The sequence below is a fragment of the Carya illinoinensis genome, chromosome 7 (assembly GCF_018687715.1).
Source record: "Carya illinoinensis cultivar Pawnee chromosome 7, C.illinoinensisPawnee_v1, whole genome shotgun sequence".
Classification (NCBI taxonomy): Eukaryota; Viridiplantae; Streptophyta; class Magnoliopsida; order Fagales; family Juglandaceae; genus Carya; species Carya illinoinensis.
Genome location: NC_056758.1, coordinates 3,267,531 through 3,288,550, shown reverse-complemented (window position 1 = coordinate 3,288,550; position 21,020 = coordinate 3,267,531). Strand labels below are relative to the sequence as shown.

Below are 21,020 nucleotides of genomic sequence, written 5' to 3'. Positions count from 1 at the left end.
CTTTTTAAAAGAGAACGAAAACAATTAGTAACATTAAATTGAAGAAATTTATGAGCCTAACTCATTTCATAAAATCAATTTAATAAGAGAGTAAGAGAGGATTACTCATTTCTTATAAACATGTTAAAGACCTTGTCCACAAACAAAATGTAGAATTATTCATTAATATTGTTCCTCACGTACAGGTCAGTATTTTTCTTAGTCTTTGTTATAGGGTAATTAGTGTGAATTCCTATTCATCCTATGGCAGGTTCTGATACCATGAAGAAATTTATGAGTTTAACTCATCTCATAAAACCGATTCAACAAAAGAGAGTGGCTCATTCTTTATAAATATGTCTAAGATATTGTCCACAGACAATATTAAATTATTACTCAACACAAATGACATAAGTATATAGCGTGCTTGATTTTGACGACTCCTTGAAATTTAATTCCGGATAAATTCTCTCTAAATTGGATTGAAACTTCTTCCAACTCGTCTATAGATATGACGTTGACGAGTCGTCTTAGAAATAATCAATCGTCTTAGATTTCTGCGATGTCCTCATCATGTGTTCCCTTCATGTTGTCATTTTAAACAGTGCCAAGAAATTATGTCGTCATATTAACGATACTGTTGGACCATCTGGGACATACTGGATGTGTATATAAAGAAGGTCGAGTTTGTGACTTTGAACGCATCAGATACAAATACGCTTTGTATTAAAAAGAGAGAGTCAAGTAAAAATATGAGTGAAAGCACTTTGGATCTGTTGCCTGAAGATTGTTTTACACAGATTATGTCTTTGACATCTCCTCAAGATGTGTGCCGATCAGTACTGCTCTCTTCACTGATCCGTTTCGTGGCCGATTCAGACACTGTTTGGGAGAAATTTCTGCCACCAAACTATGAAGAAATTCTCTCCAGATTAGTCTCTCCTTTTGTTTATTCGTCCAAGAAAGAGTTATTCGCCAGGTTAAGTAATCCACAGCTAATTGATGGAGATAGAAAGGTAAATTCTATTATTATGGGGATGATTTATTTTAAAATATTTAACAAAAATAACAGTATAATATTAATTATCATTCCAAATTTTATGTCGAGACTCCTAATACATATATATTTACCAATCAATAATATTTTTTTTATTTTGATGTGGGGAAACCTTTTCAAGTTAAGATTCTATGGACCTACTTCTTCAAATTAAACTCCGGTCTCGATAGGTTAACTACTCACTAAACACTCATCTAGCAGTAAAACTCATTTCATATGTTTATTTACTTCTTACTCTAAGATATTTGAATACGTCTTTTCGATCTTTACACTGTTTATTAAGTAAATTTATATATCTTCAATGCATGATATATAGTTGGCAAAGTCCTATTGAGAGCAAGAAATTAGACCCGTTCTATTCTTCTTAATTACTTTATTCCGCTTATTGGTAATTAATTACAACATTTGACTAGGAAAAGCAAAATTGAGTAACTTGTGGGCCGGTTTAACCAACAGCCGACAGGGAGCTTAATTATAATGACCAGTCAAGGACGTTTATGTGTAGAAAAAGCAGCTTCTCGTTCTAAGAATGAATGAAAGCTGACACGTATGAACACTGAATTATCCACCCGAAAGTTCTACAATATTATGATTCTTTTAGAATGCGTGTGAATGGGATAATTGGAAATGTGAACGGAATGATCAATTTTCTCACCGTGTCTAGCCTTGTATGTAATTATATATGGAGTTTGGTGCTTGTAAAAAGAACAAAAAATAATAGTTTTTGAACATGCAAACATCAATTACATTTGATCCAAACAGAAGTATAGATCACGTTATACCAAAGACCAGTAGAATATTGAGTCAAGAGCTTGAAGCTGCTTGATGGTCTGATGTTATATGATCCGATTTTTCAAATGAAAAATTTGAGTTTGAAACCCACCACCACTTTTATCAAAATAAGAAAAAAGTAGAATATTAAAGTTTCTCATTCTAGTCATATATATTTATATATAAAGTTTTTGTTCAAACTCTAACCTCGTTTGTTTTCAGAGATGAGAGATGAGATGAGTTGAGATTAAAGTTAAAAATTGAATAAAATATTATTAGAATATATTATTTTAATATTATTTTTATATTGAAATTTATAAAAGTTGAATTGTTTATTTTATTTTGTATATAAATTTGAAAAAGTTGTAATGATTAGATGAGATAAGATAAGATGAGATGATATGAAAAGTTTTGAAAAAGTGAATAAATTTTAGAGTGAGAGAAATATATACATTTTAATTAAATATACTCTACAATATTTATAGCCGTCTTACTGAAATTTTCAAGCGGCTATAATTGCTATATAAAATTATAAATATTGCGGAGCTCACTTTATGTGTTACTCTCTTATATACTAGATCCTAGAGTTCAAACAATATCTTTAAGGGATATGATTCCGAAGAAAAATTGCATGCATGTCAAATTATATATATACATTTTAGGAGTTCATAACTGATGAATTTTGTGTCAAAGAATCCCTCATTAATGGCTTTTATAGACTAATTAGAGCTACAAGAAAAATAACAAGAAGATCGAAGTTAGAAAGGAAATTAATGTATAATTAGCTAGCATGCAGCTTGTTTTCAAGGCATGCATTATATGTATTCTGAGCATTGGATCAATTACTACGTGCGTGCGTACGGAGCAGATAATATGGTCCATTTGAAAACGAATGCACATGCAGCCTGAGAATAAGATCATCAAAACTAGGGAAACTCACACTATATATGGATATAGTTTCAATATCAAGGTTACTTTGTGCATTTACAGGTGGTGGAACAAATATGAACTTCGAGAATTAGGAAAAAACAGAAAACGAAGTTCATATTTCTTCCACCACCTGTTGATTCACATCTGGCCTTAACTTGGGGTACCACATGAACATGAAGAAGGAAATCGAAGCAAATATCCAAGAAGTGAAAAATAAATGTTACTGTTTTTTCTTTTAAATGATGCAGATCTTCTCAATAGAGAAATCAACAGGCAAAAAATGTTACATGTTGAGTGCAAGGGACCTTTCAATCAAGTGGGCCAGCCATCCTCTATATTGGTCCTGGAAACCGCTTCCACAATCAAGGTCTGTATTTCATTCTAATGATTTCAAAAGCCTATCTTTTCAATCTTTGATGACACTTTATTCAATAACCCAGATGTTTTAAATCAATCAGAAGGACATTAACTCCATTGTAAAGGAAAAATATTTAGAAGGAAGAAACTCCGATTCTCATTGATTGAATAGTAGAGCAATACATGCTGGTATATATATACACCATCTGACAGAGTCGTATAGACAATAAGACAAGCAGTTGTTATGCGCTGCTGTGAAGAGTAAATTGGCAGAGTTTGTTACAAACGGAATCTTGCCAAGCACTACATTTTTACAGAGGCAGTACATGCCAGAGCACTACATTAACAGAGGTAGTGTATTTACACAGAAAGGACAGCACACAGCCTAATCTAAGTAACGCCCGATTCTTCTGAATTATTTGCATTTGAGGTCGATGCCTTTTGCTGTGTAGCTTCTGATATGGAGGAAAGGGAATGATCTTCAATACGCCCCCTCGAGCCGATCGGTGTATCAGCAACTGTGAGGCTCGATCTGAGCAGATGAAAACGAGAGGATGCTATAGGTTTGGTGAGAACATCTGCCACTTGGTCTTTGGATGGAAGAAAAGCAACCTGAAGTGTCTTTGCAGCAACACGATCTCGAACAAAATGAAAGTCAATTTCCATATGTTTGGTGCGGGAATGAAGTATAGGATTGACAGAAAGGTAGGTTGCACCGAGATTATCACACCAAAGCAATGGAGTTTTTGGGAGAAAAACAAGAAGTTCTTTAAGGAGTGACTGTATCCATAGGAGTTCAGCAGTGGTATTTGCAAGGGATTTGTATTCAGCTTCAGTACTTGAGCGAGCAACGGTGCGTTGCTTGCGAGAGCTCCAAGAGACAAGATTTTGACCAAGAAAGATGCAAAATCCACCGGTGGAGCGGCGGTCATCAGGGCAACCTGCCCAATCCGCATCAGAGAAGGCTTGAAGTTGGAGACTAGAGGATTTTCTGATGAGAAGACCGAAATTGATTGTGTGCTTCAAATACCTTAACAAGCGTTTGACAGCTTGCCAATGAGAGTGTTTGGGGTTGTGCATAAATTGGCAAATTTTATTTACTGCAAAGGCAATGTCAGGACGGGTTAAGGAGAGGTATTGAAGGCTTCCAACAACACTCCTATAGAGAGTTTGGTCAGAAAAGGAGGGAGTGTCCGAAATGGAGAGTTTAGTGGAGGCAGCCATTGGAGAAGTTACTCCTTTGGCCGAAAGCATGTTAGTTTTAGATAGGAGATCATGAATGTATTTCCTTTGTGAAAGGTGGAGACCATCGGACAGATATGAAATTTCTAGACCAAGAAAAAAAGACAACCTGCCCAAATCTTTGACAGGAAAAACAGAACTAAGAAAAGCAACAAGATGATCAATATGCGACGGATGGGAACTGGTGACCACAATATCATCGACATATACTAAAATAAAAATTGTAATGGATTTTGAAGAATAAACAAATAATGATGGATCAGATTTTGAGGGAAGAAAGCCATATTCTCATAGACAGGAGCTGAGTTGTGCGAACCAAGCTCGTGGAGCTTGCTTTAGGCCATAGATGGCTTTCTTTAGACAACAAACATATTCAGGGTGGTCTGGATGGGTGAAGCCAACGGGTTGGGTCATGTAAACAGACTCAGTAAGATCGCCATGGAGAAAGGCGTTCTGAATATCTAATTGCCGAAGAGGCCAACCATTTGAGACAGCTAAAGATAACACAATCCGAATGGTAGTAGGTTTCACAACAGGGCTAAAAGTTTCAGTATAATCTATACCTTCCTGTTGATGAAATCCTTTGGCAACGAGACGTGCTTTACGACGTTCGATTGTCCCATCTGCGTTATGCTTCGTGCGAAAAACCCACTTGCAACCAACAATGTTAGAGGAGGGGGGAGGGGGAACTAGAGTCCAGGTGTGATTATGAAGGAGGGCCTGAAACTCAGATGTCATGGCGTCACGCCATTCTTGAAATCGGGAAGCAACAGAGTATGAGGATGGCTCCTCTGGAACGGCAAGCGAAGTGGTGAGACATTGCCGAGACGAGGGGTAAGGGATGGAGCCATCGGTGAAGGTTTTGGGACGGGAGGAGTCTGTTTTTGATCGGGTGATAATGGGAGACCGAGGAGGTGGGAGAGGTGGGGGAGGGTTTGGAGAGGAGGGTAAAGCTGCCGAAGAAGGAACTGGAGTCGTATTGGGTGAAGGGGATGAGGAAATGAGAGATGGGCTTGTAGAGAAGAATGGGCTTGGAGAAGAGGATGGGCCCGAAGTGGAAAGTGGGGTCTGAGAAAAGAGAGGAGGTCTGGGCCCGAGAATTGAAGGAGGATAAATGGGGAGAGTGGTATGCATATGCTGAGAAGAATTGGAGCCCGACGAGGAAAAAGTGTGATATGGAAAAGAATTTTCATTGAAGAACACATCTCGGGATATGTACATGCGACTGGTCGGTACATGAAAGCATTTGTATCCTTTGTGCAAGGGGCTATATCCAAGAAAAATGCAAGAGAGAGAGCGAAAATGCATTTTGTGATTGTTGTAAGGGCGCAAATTTGGCCAGCATTCGGAACCAAAGATTTTAAGAAAAGAGTAATCTGGTTCCTTTTTGAAAAGAAGAAGATGAGGTGATTTATTTTTAAGGGAGGGAGATGGAAGAAAATTAATGAGATGAGCAGCGGTATGAAAAGCATCTGACCAAAATTTGTAAGGTAGAGAAGCTGTTGCTAAAAGTGCCAATCCTGTTTCGACTATATGACGGTGTTTTCTCTCTACTACACCATTTTGTTGGTGAGTATGAGGACAAGAGAGACGGTGCACTATTCCTTGGGATTGAAGGACTCGGGTAAGGGGGCGAAATTCGCCACCCCAATCACTTTGAATAATTTTTATTTTAGCATTTAGGAGTCTCTCAACATATTTTTGAAAGAGAAGAAAGGTAGAGGTAGCATCGCCTTTAGAAGCGAGTGGGTAAAACCATGTATAACGGCTATAGTCGTCGACAAAAGAAATATAGTACCGAAAACCATCTCTTGATAAATGAGGGGATGGACCCCAAACATCAACATAAATCAAATATAAAGGTGCAAGAGAGCGATTAACAGAATTCTTGAAAGATAATTGCCGACATTTGGCAAGAGGACAACTAGTACAAAAAAAGTTGAGTTGAGAAGGAACAAAAGGTAGGCATTTGCTGTGTAAGATATGGGAAACAAGCCGAAGAGATGGATGGCCAAGGCGATGATGCCCTTGAGCAACAGTGGTCCGTTCTCCAACTAAAGCAACCCGGTCTGTCTTGGGAGTGTTGGAGGAGGGAAAAACATAGAGTCCATTATGTGTTGGACCTTTGAGCAAAGGGATTCCCGTCCGCTTGTCCTTCACAAGGAAACAAGAGTCATGAAATTCAAAAAAGACTGAATTATCACAACAAAACTGGTTGACTGAGACAAGATTCTTTGTAATTTGAGGAACATAAAGCAAGTTACGCAGCAAAAATTTAGAGTTGGAAGTAGAAAAAGAGGAATCACCAAAGTGAGTGACGGGAAGACCAGTACCATCACCAACTTTAATTTGCTCAGGTCCGGAATATGGCTCAACAGAGAGATTGAGGTTGTTCATATCTGAAGTGAGGTGGTTCGTAGCAGCTGAGTCAGGGTACCACTGTTTTTCAGACAGAGATTGAGTACTAGTGTAGTGGGTGGACAAAGCTCGAGGAGGATCATATTGGTAGGCTTGATCGAATCTATGGTAGCATTGCAAGGCCACACGACCAATTTTTTGACAAACCTGACAAGTTGGTTTGTTAGCAGTTTGTGAAGATGGCTGAGAAAAGGAGGGGAAGCGTCCACCTCGAGTGCGACCACCTCGATAGCCATTCCGATTGTTTCGAAAAACACCTCGACCACCACGAGGAGAAAATGAAGTGGTAACATTGACTGAAGGGTTAGGAAGAAGACCAGGTTGGGGGGAGATGAGGGAGAGACGACTTTCAAAAGTAAGAAGAAAATTAAAAAGTTCTGCAGAAGTGATAAGTGTGGAACGTGTGTTGATCGAAGTAACAAAGGTCTCAAATTCTGAGTTGAGGCCATTTAAAATGTAGGAAACCACCTCTGAGTCCCTCAATGGTTCACCCGCAGCAGTCATTGTATCAGAAAGAAAACGAACTTTGCAATAATACTCTGTTACGGAAAGGGAACCTTTTTTTAAGTTGGTGAGTTGATGACGGATATGAAAAATTTTGGCCTGAGATTGAGAGGTGAACAATGTGTCAAGTGAGACCCAAAGTTCACGTGATGTGCGGGAGGAAATGGCTTGAGCAAGGATAGGTTCAGTAAGTGAGGAGAGAAGAGTACTGAGAAGGAGTTGATCTGTACGACGCCATTGGAGATAAGCTGGATTGGGTGGGGGAGAGAGAGATGGAGAAGGAGATGAGACAGGCAGATGCGGAGGGGGAGGAGGAGAAGAACCATCAATAAAATGGTAGAGTTCCTGGCCATGGAGATATGGAATAATCTGCGCACGCCAAAGAAGATAGTTATCGGAACCTAGTTTGACTGAGACAATGTGAGAAAAATTACTGGGAAGCTGGAGGGTGGGGGAAGAATTATCTTTCTCTGAGGAGTGGTTACCAGCCATGGAGGACGTTAGTCGTATTCCAGCTCTGATACCATGTAAAGGAAAAATATTTAGAAGGAAGAAACTCCGATTCTCATTGATTGAATAGTAGAGCAATACATGCTGGTATATATATACACCATCTGACAGAGTCGTATAGACAATAAGACAAGCAGCTGTTATGCGCTGCTGTGAAGAGTAAATTGGCAGAGTTTGTTACAAACGGAATCTTGCCAAGCACTACATTTTTACAGAGGCAGTACATGCCAGAGCACTACATTAACAGAGGTAGTGTATTTACACAGAAAGGACAGCACACAGCCTAATCTAAGTAACGCCCGATTCTTCTGAATTATTTGCATTTGAGGTCGATGCCTTTTGCTGTGTAGCTTCTGATATGGAGGAAAGGGAATGATCTTCAATATTCATAAATTTCTTCATTTTTTCCAACATCTCAGATTTGCAGAAGTTGCTGAGCTCAGGACCATTTCCTGGCTGGAAATCCTGGGATTGTTGAACACCAATCTGCTATCACCAAGAACACTCTACGGCACCTATCTCATTGTCCACTTTGCCAATCGTGCTTACGGTTTAGACACTTTGCCATCGGAGGTCTCTCTCGAAGTTGGCAACGTCGTCAAATCACAAGGGACAGTGTATCTAAGTCGCTCATGTGACAGTAAGAAACAATTTTCGGAGCGTTTATGTTGTGTGAGGAGTTGGCAGAGATCAAAGTTCTGTTCTACAGAGAAACAAGTTCCTGTTGAGCGCAAAGATGGATGGATGGAGATTGAGTTGGGACAGTTCTATAACGATCATCAACAAGGTGACGAGGAGGTGAGGATGTGCTTAAAGGAAGTGAAGGGTGAGCATCTCAAAGGTGGTCTGATTGTCGAGGGAATTGAACTCAGACCTATACAACTTCATTGAAGATCTTTGTTCTAAAACTTAATGATCTTTTGGGACCCTTAGTGATGTAAAACAAATGAACTCTTAACATTTTATTCTTCGTCTCAAAATAAATATTATTTCATCTGCACCTGAAGGCTGGACTAATGATCTTGTACTTCGTTACATGGCAAAATTTGAGGTTAACAGAAGTCTAGAAGGACGACGTATAATGAATTTTATTTTACATAAATATTATCACCATCTTTTTAATTATTATTTTCACGTCATTTTGTTATGTGATATTAAATAATTGAGCAATGTTACATACAGTCGTGGAATTGTAAACACCGTGTAATCGCTTTGAAAAAGAGTGAGATCTACGATTAAAAAGTTAATTTTTTTTCATGTAAGTCCCATATTAATTCATTTTTTTTAAAGCGACTGCATGCCGTTTGCATAACCACGACTGCAAATATCATTTTTCTAAATAATTACAAAGTTATTTATCATTATTGATTTATTTTTCGATCATCAGATTTTATGTAAAAGATGATGGGAAGAAGGATAATAAAAGAGGACGGTATATAACAATTCTGACTTTTATATTTTTAACAAAAGTTTACATAGGATTCCAATTTTGAGAACATGCTCTTACAGCATTGCCGACTAATTTTTTTACAATTTTTCCTGAATTTTAATTAGAAATCACTTTATTTTATTTTATAATTTTCTTCTAAATTTTATTCATCTTTTTAAAAAACTTCATATATTTCATTTCCTATCATTTTTCTATTCTATCAAAATAATATTTGTTTATTATTTGTTTATTATTATTTCTATTAATTTATTTCTACATCTTTAACTACTCCCTATAAAATATATATAAAAAGTGATTTATAGGATAAACAGTAGCTTCCCAAATATAGGAGTCACCGTTCACTGTTCACATCCTTATAAACATTTTCTTTAAAATAGGGAGAACCGAACGGAGAGATAGTTTTGTTAAAAGGTTAAGTTAATCTCCTAAAATTGAGATGTTTTGGAAGTTTAGGAAATCGGATGGGAGTGCTTTTAAATTACACTATGATCATTCGATGCAGAGCTTTTCGTAGCGGTCAAAATAATAATAAAAAAATAATAAAAAGATATTAAATAATAAAAAATAATAATAAAAAAAATAATAAAATAATAAATAATAGTGAATAATACTTCATTACCTAAATGGAGCGTATCCATTAGCCGGCAATGAAGATATAAAGTATTGGGCTGGGCCATGTTGTGATGCCACTGAAGCCTATCTACATTAGAACTGGGCCATATTGATTTTGTAATTTCATCCAAAGTCGAGGGCGTTAATAAGAAACTGAAAAATAAGAGGTCATCGCCGCATTGAGACTGTAAACCCTAGCCGCCATCACACCCTCTATTCTCTTCTTTAAAACCCTAACCCTCCTTTCGTTTTCTCGCTCTACCTGTCTCTGAAATTCGAGATGTAAGTTCTTCTATCAATAGCTCTTAGTCTTATTTTCTTCTGTAAAAATCTTCTTTTGTTTTCCAGAATTCTGTGAAGATGTTGGTATTTGCCACGAAATTGTGGTGAATTCTGGAGATTCGTCTGTGCTCTCTCTCTCTCTCTCGCAATGATGATATATGGTTAATCCCAGCTCATTATGAGGCCCATTTAAGGGTCTGGGAATAGACTCAATCCATGCTTATCTGAGCCTATACATATTTCCCCCCTTGTTTTTTTCGAAATATAGGTTGGTTTGATTTTGGTCTTTTTTGAAAGTTATATTTGATGCGTTCATTCATATACCTTGTCTGCTTTAGTGTGTTTTGGACATTATATGTTCGTAAGGAGGAGTAATTATTCCCTATGATGCTTCAGATTAAACCATGCTAATTCTGATAACTACATGATCGGATCTTTCTAGATTTATTTGCTGAGGGAATTATTTAAACACTGCATTGTAGGTTAGAGTTTTAATTCCTTTGAATTTTCTTCGAATTTTCATGATCCTTTTCTCATCTGGAAAAAGAGTTGTTGGGGTTTTATTTGAAAAGAAAAGAAGAGAGAAGAAAAAAAAATCGGCGAGCAAAGTTGCAGTCTTTCTTTACTAATGCTGGAAATTGAAACATGTTCTCTGTTCAGCATCCGCCGTTGCTTAACACAGGATGGAATCTCAAGTGAAGCATGCCGTGGTGGTGAAAGTAATGGGTCGGACCGGATCGAGAGGACAGGTGACTCAGGTGAGAGTCAAGTTTCTGGATGATCAGAACCGGTTCATCATGAGGAATGTCAAGGGACCTGTGAGGGAAGGCGACATCCTTACCTTACTCGAGTCTGAAAGAGAAGCAAGAAGATTGCGTTAATTGGTTGCTCGTTGCTCCCCTCCTTATCAAGTTCTTGCTGGTTTCTTCTTGTGGTTAGTCAATGGCACTTTAACTACTGTTGTTTTGATGAAGTTTGATTTTGCAATTACTGAGTCGATTATTCTGAGGTGTACACAATACATGAGGATTGATGCCATTGGCCGGAGTCCACTGTGTCGCCTGTTTCAGTAGGTTGGATAGGCATACAAAGCCACACTTCAATGATAATTTATGAGATGACAAAATAAATAAACTCAAAACTTTTGACACTTGCAGCATAATTTGGCAGACGTTTTGGTATATCATGTAGGATCATCATTTGTTTTACTCGAAAGGAAGGTATTTCTTTTAAATGAATTATAAGAAGAAATTTAAACAATAAAGTAATTGTTCAATAATAATTGCAAACCTGAGGTGTTGATCTAGTCGGCACGAACATTCCACAACTATCTCATAACTCATGAGGCTCCATCAACGCAGATATTGTAGTTGTATTTACCTGTATTTAATTTTTGTTGGGTCTTCAAACAGACTAGCGTCTATTTATATCTGGCCATGCGACAGCCAACATCTTTACGAAACGCAAGATGATCCGTGGGCATAGGCCAAATCTCTTGAATGTTGTGGTTCGGGACAAATCTTGTGCTTACATAGTAATGTTGATCATTGCATGAACATTCATAAATAACAGCATGCCAACCCCTTATTGACAGACAGGCGCGTTTGAAATGCCGAAGAATAGAACTCTTGGCTTTTGCTAACTTGCTGGCCTACCTCAATTCCTGTGTTCAGAATCTACGACTATGGCTTTATATAGAGCCTTATGAGGTACTTTGGGTAATACACACACTTAATGCGATCCCTTAATCACACAACCACCACAAATCGATCATACGTCCACTTAAACACCCAACTACCACAAATTAGCAAATGAGAAGAATTTTGAAGGATTGCAATAATGAAGTCAATTAGACAAGTGGTTTGTTTGTGATTTGGCAGAATGAAAATCATTCATAATTCCCATTATCAGTGAATGTGATGTGCCTGAGATTCAGGCACGATTCCTTCAATTTGTCAGTGGTGATTTGGTGTGTGCATTAATAACATTAGGTGAATAGTAGTGGGTTTGGAGTTAATATCATGTTGATTATGGTTTTGGAGGTAGTTGGTGGATGGTGTGGGTTATAATGACCAAAAAATGCAGAGAATGTTGTCCAAAACCAATATTTGGGCTAATGCTAAGAGGTAACTGTCAGTTGGATTGAGAGTAAAAGCTACACAAAATTATCTCATTCGATGTAATTTCAATGCGCAGGGGTTTTGATTCTAAAGGCTTCATTGTTGGTTCGAGTTCTTTTCCATGGCCCCTTCCCTCTGCCCCAACGAATACCCAATTGCACAAACTCTTTTCTTTGTTTGAAAGTCACAAAAATGGGTACCCAATTATACTCGAATCACATAGAAGAAAAGATCTCTTGGAAAACTCCACGGATGCTCAATTGGGAAGATACCCCATTTTTTGCAATCTCTGTTGATACCAGTCGCATAAATGACTTCTTTGAAATGTTGCCAATTTCTGTTACATGAAAGTTGTCGAGGATCTGATTTTAGAACATTTATCGATTTAAGCCATCCAAAGACAAAAGAAAACTATAGAAGAGTTCTACTGCAGAACAAGGTGGTGTGGCAACAGTACTTTTTCACCACCATCTCTCTCTCCACTTCTTACACCCACAACAATGCCAACATCACCATCACTAACATCTTCACCACCGACCAGCAACATCCTCTAAAAACGTTTCTTACATATTGTTAAAAAGGTTTTTTAAGCCTCCAAACTCAAACCCAAACAGTCACTAAATGGCAACATATTGTTACATATACGACTGAACATTAATTTAATGGTGTGTGACTAAATGTTAGAAGAGACACTCCATATATTTGGCATGACAAAATTTGATATATAATATAATAGAATTTAATTTTAAATTTATTATACAAATTAAATATTGACATATAAATAATGTAAAGTTCTCTAAAAAGAAAAGTAATAATCTTAAACTTTGGCCAAGTTAAAAATCCTACTTCATTTTGCATTTTAATTTTAAGATTAATGGCAGAAACAGTTTTAAAGACAGTAAGACCTTACAGGCTCTTTGAAAAAAGTAAGGCAGTGGCACACCCGAAATATTTACTTTATGGATCCTACTTTCTTTTTTTCAAAAAAAAAAAAAAAAATCTCAAAAAAAGAAAGAAAGAAAGAATCACTAGAAATTTGAAAGCTATAAAAATGTATCTAGTCGTTCGTGTATATATTTAAATTCATTCATCATGTGTAAGAGTCCCCTGCTCTCGGATCCTCATATATATGCTCCAACTATTGATTTTGTTCCCTCCCACCTTTCTCAAAAACTAGAACCCACAAACCCTTACGCTCTCTTCTGTATTTGTTTGTAGTTGGCGTAATCGTAATCACCCTTTTCTTTTCCCTTTTATTACTCTGTAATAAAGAAACCAATTTTGATGATGGAGGACAAACACCCTGATGGATTGTTGACACCCTGATGGATTGTTGCAAGAGATTCTGCTACGGCTGCTAGTCATTTCTCTCATGCGATTCAAGTGGGTCTTCAAATCCTGGAATGCTCTAATTTCTGATCAAAACTTCGTCTACAAAGACCTACTCCATGCCCGGTCCCCTTCCATCAAGGTCAGAATGGGATAGGTTCTCAAACGCCGCAGCCGGATGCTGTACATGAAAATAATTACGGTATTACTAGACTTTTTCCTTTGAATGAATTGATTGCTATGGCTGTAAGTTTTCGACTTGGTTTGCTCTTGGATATATGGTTGTTGCATGAATATGGTGTTCAGAAATCTTGGACAAAGCTACTCACTGTTGGTCCTCGCAGAGGATATTTGAGACCATTAGAATCTTGGAAGAATGACGCCCTTTTTCTACAAACATATTTTGGACGACTAGTCTTGTATGAACCCTCAACGGAACAAATGACTGATCTTCACATTGACAGAGAAATACGCACGATGCAAGCAATTACTTACATAGAAAACCTAGTTTCCCTGAAACAACGAAGAACAGGACCATTCTTGAAAGTGATCGAGGTGTCATCATCTATTCCGATTAGGTTTCATACAGAATTCAGGTGCTTAGATCATATATTCTGTTTGTTATTTTCAACTGATATTAGAAGCTCTTACTCCACTCTAGTGGTGAGTTTGTAAACAGAGTAAGCTCAAGTTTGTGTATTTGTAAACAAAAGTGCTGATCTCCATCTTAGAGCAAGCAGCACAATTTTTCTCCATTTTTACCATTCCATTTCTTCTCTCTTGGCTGTTAGAGCATTTCTCCGATTTTCACAGACTTGGAAGTTCATATTCCTTCTTTGCCGATTTTCCTCTGTTTCTCTTTTTGTTTTTTGTTCTATTTATTTTTTATTTTTATTTTTGCAATCACGTCCATGGGTGGTTTCTCTATGGGATTTTTATATGGTATCTTTTCTGTAATTCCTTTGCCGCTAAACCCACATAGAGATTTTTATATGGAATATTCTAAGGGATCAAGCATTTCAGGAATTAAGGCATCATTTGATTACAATAAACATGACTTTTCATCTGATCACGTCCATATATATAAGACTGGGCCAAGTCCTCTCCATGGTTTGAAAGAGCTTAGAATTTTTTTTTTTTTTTTTTAACTGCACAAAATGATAAGTGATGTAAACAATGGACCAAACATACAAGTTATAAACAAGAAATTAAGATTATTTTTGAGATATACATGAAAACTAGATCATGAATAATTCCGATTGATATTTGAATAAAGCGAGAGGTGGACATCGAACAGGAGCATTATTGAGGTTTTCATGCTAAAGGTCGTGAATCTTAAAAGTTGTTTGGATGCTGGAACAAATGACGTTGGCCCTCGGGTTGTGTGTTGCAGAAGGAATGAGGCCACTGCATGGGGAAATACATGCAAACATATGCGATCACCTGAGAGTCATGACCGGATCCAACAACAATTAACACACACGCAAGAGCACATCCATCATTGCTCGGTTACGAAAATTTTAATATCTTTTATACTCTACCATATTGGTCAGCAGGCATGGCTATATGTAGAGAATGGAGAGAGTCGATGATATGGTCAATCTGGTTACCATTCCTAATCACTTTTCCATTAGATCAAATTCGATGTACTCTTTTAAGAAAACCAAAAATTAGTCGTGGGAAGAGTTAAAATGAATGCAACTAGTTGTATGCAGCTTGCTCGCTTCAAACCCTTTTTGACATTCTAGCCTCATCAATCGTGATCGTAGTGGGCATACTCCTAACGGTACAATTTTCCTTCTGTTTTTGTTTTTTTCTTTGTTTGGGTTTGATTGGACTTTTTAACGTACGTAATGTACGGTTGATCAGGTTAATGAAACACTTAATATATTGTTTTTTTATTTAACTGAAAATATAGTATTAATTCAAGTTCATTATATTAATTAAACTTGGCTCGAGATACGATGCCTCCAGGAGAAGAGACAAGATAAAAAAAAATAATTTTGGGGTTCATTTTAATTGTATTACTTGCTATGAAAGAGCTTTCACCTTGTAAACTTTAGATCAAATCTCTACCCAGTTTGAAGCTGCTTGTACAAGTGTCATTAAATGTCTTTATAAAACGAGAATTTCCGAGGCAAACCAATGTGCATATATGGCTAAATATTGCTTGTTTCGAGCACTTCAATTTATGTTATGTGCGGTGTGTGATAGATGGAGACTCAACATGGTTCCTTTGCGAAGAATTTTCTAATTTCATGAAAGCTAGATTGTTTCACGCACCCATTGCCATCAATTTTTAAATCAATAGGTTCACGAGAGTTTGATTGATTTTGCACACCCATAAATGATTTATTCACTTATAAACTACTACAAACTTGATAATGCAAAATATCTATAATATTTCAGCTACGTGATTCGGGAAAAGACAGAAGATAGATGACCATGAGGAAAAAAATGATCTATCCCAACTTCCAATGAAACACCCACTATTTGCCAATTAATATATTAAAAACCAAACAGATCCTAGCAAGCATTTTATTATAGCTCATGGTATTGGAAATGCGATATTGCCAAAAAAATCTCCTAGAGATGAACGAGGTACAATTTTGGAAGCTCAATCCAGTCTAGTTTAGGCAAATTAAATCAATTTTGAGCGAGCTGCAGAGTCCATTGTTATATGCCTTGCAGCCAAAGTTAGGGATTTGATGTAACTACGTTTCAATCGCACTCTTATAATGAATTATTCATAATAAAGTCTTGAAAAGAATCCCTAAATTATAAATAGAAAAATAAATAAATTGAATAAGTGATACTACAACATGGGTAGTAGTTGTAGTAGTATTATTAATCATAATAATAATAATAACAATAATAAACAAATAATAATGAAAGTAATATCATTAATAAAATATAAACTGGTGAGTTGCTTTAAGGGATACAATTTGTTTTTCAAAAAAGATGGCCCTAATAAAAGCCACGCGAAAATAATCGTTTTGAGTATAGGAAGTGTAGGTGTCATTTTTAGTTCATTCAGTCCCCCCGAAACCTTTGGTTTGATATGCTGTTGAGGCTAGACCAGATTGAGTTCTTGGTTTGTAAGAGTTTAGAATTAATTCTCTAACTGCACAAAATGATAAGAGAAGTAAACACTAAACACTCAAAAACTAATTAATTCCTATAAAGGGGCCGGGCCAACCTTGGTTTGCCAATACTCCACTTAAAAACTCCTACAAATTAATGATCATGCGTCATATGTGGCCTGGCCTGATCAAGAACGTACCGTACGTCTCCAAACAAATGATTTTGGGGTCATGAATGGTGGGCTCGTTACCTAGCTACATGTACGTACAACTTACTAAACTATTAATTTCAAACAGCTTGCTGTACAAAGCATAAACAGGCCAGAAAGTAATTATTTTTGGATATGCATGAAATGATGAATAATGCCGTAGCAGTATTATTGACACTTCGGCTCATGGATTTTGGAGACGTTTGCGACAAGTCTGGCCGCCACAGGCCCAGATCAACAAATTAAAGGTACTTGAGTTGTGTGTTGCAAAAAGTAGAGGTACGTACGTAGGTCATCCATCGCATGGACCGATACATACTTACGTACATGATCATGGCTGGTATCCAACCCAAAGACAATTTTTATCCAAATTAAATTAAGTTAAAAATTAAATAAAATATTATTAAAATATAATTTATTAATATTATTATTATTTTAAAATTTGAAAAAGTTGAATTATTTATTATATTTTATATAAAAATTTATAAAAATTATAATGATGAAATAAAATAAGATAAAATGAATTGAGAGTAATCCAAATGAAACTTTCTTATCCCATTTGGTCCGATCACTTAACCATTCGAGAAGATTTGCATTTTATTAAAAAGATAAAAAAGATATTTGAGTAATACTTGAAAGAAGGGTGGGTCTATGCCCACCACTCCCAACTTTCGATGGAAGCCACCGTTAGTTTCTAATTAGGTTATTTTTTGCTTTTTTTTTTTTTTTTTTTTTTTTTTTTTTTTTTTATGTATTTTTTAATACTTTTAAATATTTTTTTAAAAGATAAAAAAATTATAATATTATTAAAAAATACTTCTTTAATCACTAAATAAAAAGAAAATATCTTGGCATGTTCGTACGTGATCGATGGTGGATATATATATAAAATATTGTGAATATATACTACTTTTCGTTAGTTTAAAATTTGAAATAAATGATAATATTTTTATATTGTATTAGAGTTAGAGGTCTTGTATTTGAATACTGACTTTAACTATAATTTTATATAAATTTTAAAATTACAATATTTATAAAAACTATAAACTTAACTATAAGTCTAAAATTTCAATGCAAACAATAAAAATATCAAAATTGAAATTCTAACAATTTTACTTTTAGGTATAAGAGTATAATTATAATTTTAACTTTCTTAACGTGTCAAAACGGGTTGACCCGTTATCAACCCGTTAAGCAATTGTGTTTTAATGGGTTAACCCATTTTGACCCAAATTCTTTAACACTAAGCCCTAACCCGTTATTATCGTGTTTGTATTCGTATTCGTATTGGGTTAACGGGTCGTGTAACATATTGCCATCTCTAAGAAGGAGTACTGATCTGGTGGCTAGCCACATGCGAGACAATAAATAACAAAATCTACTTCTTTCATCAACTTAATTTTTTAAAATGAATGATAATTTCATAATTACTACTCCTGAATCTCGACACAAAATGGCAAACATTTCAGAACTGTACAAGGTGGGATCGGAAGAGATTTAAGATTAATGTACATAGATGACTCCAGCTGTATATATGTTTTCCAATCAAGGATTCTACTATCTTTGTTTTAATTTATACAAAAGAAGAGTACTGCTTCTGCATGGAATTAATTTTTTTTTTTTTTTTAGAGATTTGGGGAGGGAGATCGAACCCAAGACCTCTCTTATGGAGGCTGGGTCTCATGTCATCTAAGCCACATGTTCTTGTCTTTATGCATGGAATTAATTAATTATCACAATTTTCTAGCTATTTGATCTTTTTCGTTTTTTGTTTTGTTTTTGTTTTTCTTATTCTTGGGGTTTGATTGACCGTTCCACATATATAATAACTGAGATTCAAAGACTTAAAAAATAGATTAAAATACAACTTTAAAGATTGCAATATTAGGTAAATGAGACTATCCACCCGGCCACTTTATTCAAATGGGCTAAAGACTTCATCTTTTTTATCTTTTCCAATAGAAAACAAAATGAAAGAAATTTATTATCATGCGGCCTGTAATTTGTTTTCCGTTTATATCAAGGATTCTATCGTTGTTTTCTATTAAAGAAAAAAAAGAAAAAAGAAAAAAAAACTGACTGTAGATAACTTTAATTTGTGGTAGGTGATATAGTCGATAGACATCTCCGGCCACATGAATACATGAGTTTTCTTTTGTTTTGGTTTTATCTTTGTTGGGGTACTTTGATTCGACCTTTTGATTTACATAATTACAGAGATTCAAAGGCTTAAAAAATTTCCAATTTCGTGCACAACTGAAAAAGATCATGACAAAAATTTTATGTGCATGAGAATTTGCATTGCACTTTTTAATCAAACGGGCTGAGGTTCTATCCTCATTGTTTTCCCAATAAAAGAAATTACCAAAGGATCAATAATTAGACACAAGGATGCTGTTATCTTTGTTTTCTATAAAAGAATACTGCATGGAATGCATTAGTTAATATTAATGTGGTATGTGATATTGATCGATAGGCATTGCCATGTGATGAGTACAGTTTTCTTTTTGACCTTTTTTTTTTTTTTTTTTTTTTTTTTTTTTTCTTATTCTTGTAAGGGTTTGGTTGGACCTTTCCGCATAATAACTAAGATTCAAAGGCTTAAAAATTGATTTAATTGCAAACATATCTTTTAATTAGTGTTCATTATAAACAAGTCACACATACATTAAACAACACAAGTATTATATCATTTCTAAACATCACTTAAATATAAAACCACTAAAACATAATTGGTATTTTGTGACAAAGAAAACCGTTATAAAAAATAACTAAAACGTCACTAAAGACATTTGGTGACGGTTTGAAACCATTACGACTACTGTTACCTAATATGCATCATAGAAAACAATTGATGATAATTTACTGTTCAACCGTCACAAAAAATATTTTTAGTAATGGTTAGAGGTCTTCTGTTTGATGTCACGTTCAAACATGAGATTTTTTGTGACGGTTGAAATTTGTCACAGAATGTAACGTTCGAATGTCTAACAGAACGTTCGAACGTTAACCCAACCAATTGACATTTAAACGAGAATAGTTGACGTTTGTTGGTTATGGTTCGAACGTATTATATTTACGTTCGAACGCAAGTGATATGTGTGGAGTTAGTTTGAATGTTAATCGTTTAAACATTCAAACGTTGTGTTCGTTTTGAGGGTGAGTACGTTCAAACATTGGGACGTACATTCGAATGTTATTTAATAATTTTGTGTAATTACGCAAACATTTGTTAAATACATTCGAATGTACAAATAAAAAATTCTAATTTCATAAAATTAAAAAACATACAAATTGTATCATCATATTACACTATTAAATTAACAACTAACAATGTTTTATATAGTTATAAAATTAGATATTAAGAGTTTTACATAATGAGAAAATTGAATTCATGCTTTCATTTCTTCTTTTTTCCTCGCCCATCGCGATTCTGGTGTAGTGACATAACATGCTCTATTTGGACTATCATCTCTCTCTACACTTATTCTTAGACTTCACTTGCATTCTTTTCTCCTGGTTTCTCTGTTGCTCCTGCAAATGCGTCTTTAAATCAGACTATCGCTTCAAGAGAGACTCCAATTCTTACTGTCTCGACCTCATATACTCATTTGATAAAGAAAATGCAAAATAAGTAACGTTTTAAAAGAAATACAAATAAAAAATAAATTATTGACATGTTGCATAATTTAATAAATTATTCCCAACATATTCAATAAAAGTTCACAAATTTATTCACAATGATATCACATATTTTCACAATATATACACATATTTAGAAACAAATTCATAATATTTCACATATTTTCAACAATTTTAATAAATACTGTAATACACAAATTTACAATATATAAACATATTCCCTATAGACTAAACTAATTCACAAATCACATATACATATGCACAATAATAACTAATTCACAAATACCAAAACATAGTAAACAAAAATAACCACAACATATGCTTCAAATTCACATACATAATTGTAAAACATATTCATTTTAATCCATAAATATATACCAATATTTATATTTTCATTTTAAGAATAAGCATACACACAACACAATTTTTCATTTTAATTCATTAGGTTACATAATCCATATCACAAAAATTTCCTTATAATTCATCAATATAAATAATTTAATTCATTCTAATTCATCAATAATA

The 21,020-nt window shown here is 35.2% G+C and overlaps 2 protein-coding genes and 2 non-coding genes across 5 annotated transcripts; all 4 read left to right on the top strand.

The window, feature by feature from the left end:
- The first annotated feature begins 82 nt into the window (after positions 1-82).
- LOC122314886 (F-box protein PP2-B15-like) lies at positions 83-8,697 on the top strand. Its single transcript, XM_043130520.1, has 3 exons — positions 83-995; positions 2,986-3,104; positions 8,188-8,697. The coding sequence occupies exons 1-3, from the start codon at positions 732-734 to the stop codon at positions 8,657-8,659; spliced, it is 855 nt and encodes a 284-aa protein (XP_042986454.1). The 5' UTR covers positions 83-731; the 3' UTR covers positions 8,660-8,697.
- A 1,262-nt stretch (positions 8,698-9,959) lies between these two features.
- Positions 9,960-11,262, top strand: LOC122317001 (40S ribosomal protein S28). 2 transcript variants are annotated; one of them, XM_043133882.1, is made up of 3 exons: positions 10,000-10,112; positions 10,179-10,380; positions 10,773-11,262. In XM_043133882.1, the coding sequence occupies exon 3, from the start codon at positions 10,796-10,798 to the stop codon at positions 10,991-10,993; it is 198 nt and encodes a 65-aa protein (XP_042989816.1). In that variant the 5' UTR covers positions 10,000-10,112; positions 10,179-10,380; positions 10,773-10,795; the 3' UTR covers positions 10,994-11,262. The 2 variants fall into 2 exon arrangements, with proteins under 2 accessions (XP_042989815.1, XP_042989816.1); XM_043133881.1 differs by lacking the exon at positions 10,179-10,380 and having other exon boundaries at positions 9,960-10,112.
- On the top strand, positions 10,251-10,348 carry LOC122317659. The gene has a single exon (XR_006244582.1). It is a non-coding gene; the product is annotated as a small nucleolar RNA snoR69Y (small nucleolar RNA).
- Positions 10,490-10,574, top strand: LOC122317665. Its single transcript, XR_006244586.1, has one exon. It is a non-coding gene; the product is annotated as a small nucleolar RNA snoR53Y (small nucleolar RNA).
- Positions 11,263-21,020: the final 9,758 nt, after the last annotated feature.

Coding starts and splice junctions, on each gene's coding strand:
- LOC122317001 (XM_043133881.1), top strand. CDS start 10,796: ATGGAATCTCAAGTGAAGCATGCCGTGGTGGTGAAAGTAATGGGTCGG.
- LOC122314886 (XM_043130520.1), top strand. CDS start 732: ATGAGTGAAAGCACTTTGGATCTGTTGCCTGAAGATTGTTTTACACAG. Junction 996..2,985: donor TAATTGATGGAGATAGAAAG/GTAAATTCTATT, acceptor TAAATGATGCAG/ATCTTCTCAATAGAGAAATC. Junction 3,105..8,187: donor AAACCGCTTCCACAATCAAG/GTCTGTATTTCA, acceptor CCAACATCTCAG/ATTTGCAGAAGTTGCTGAGC.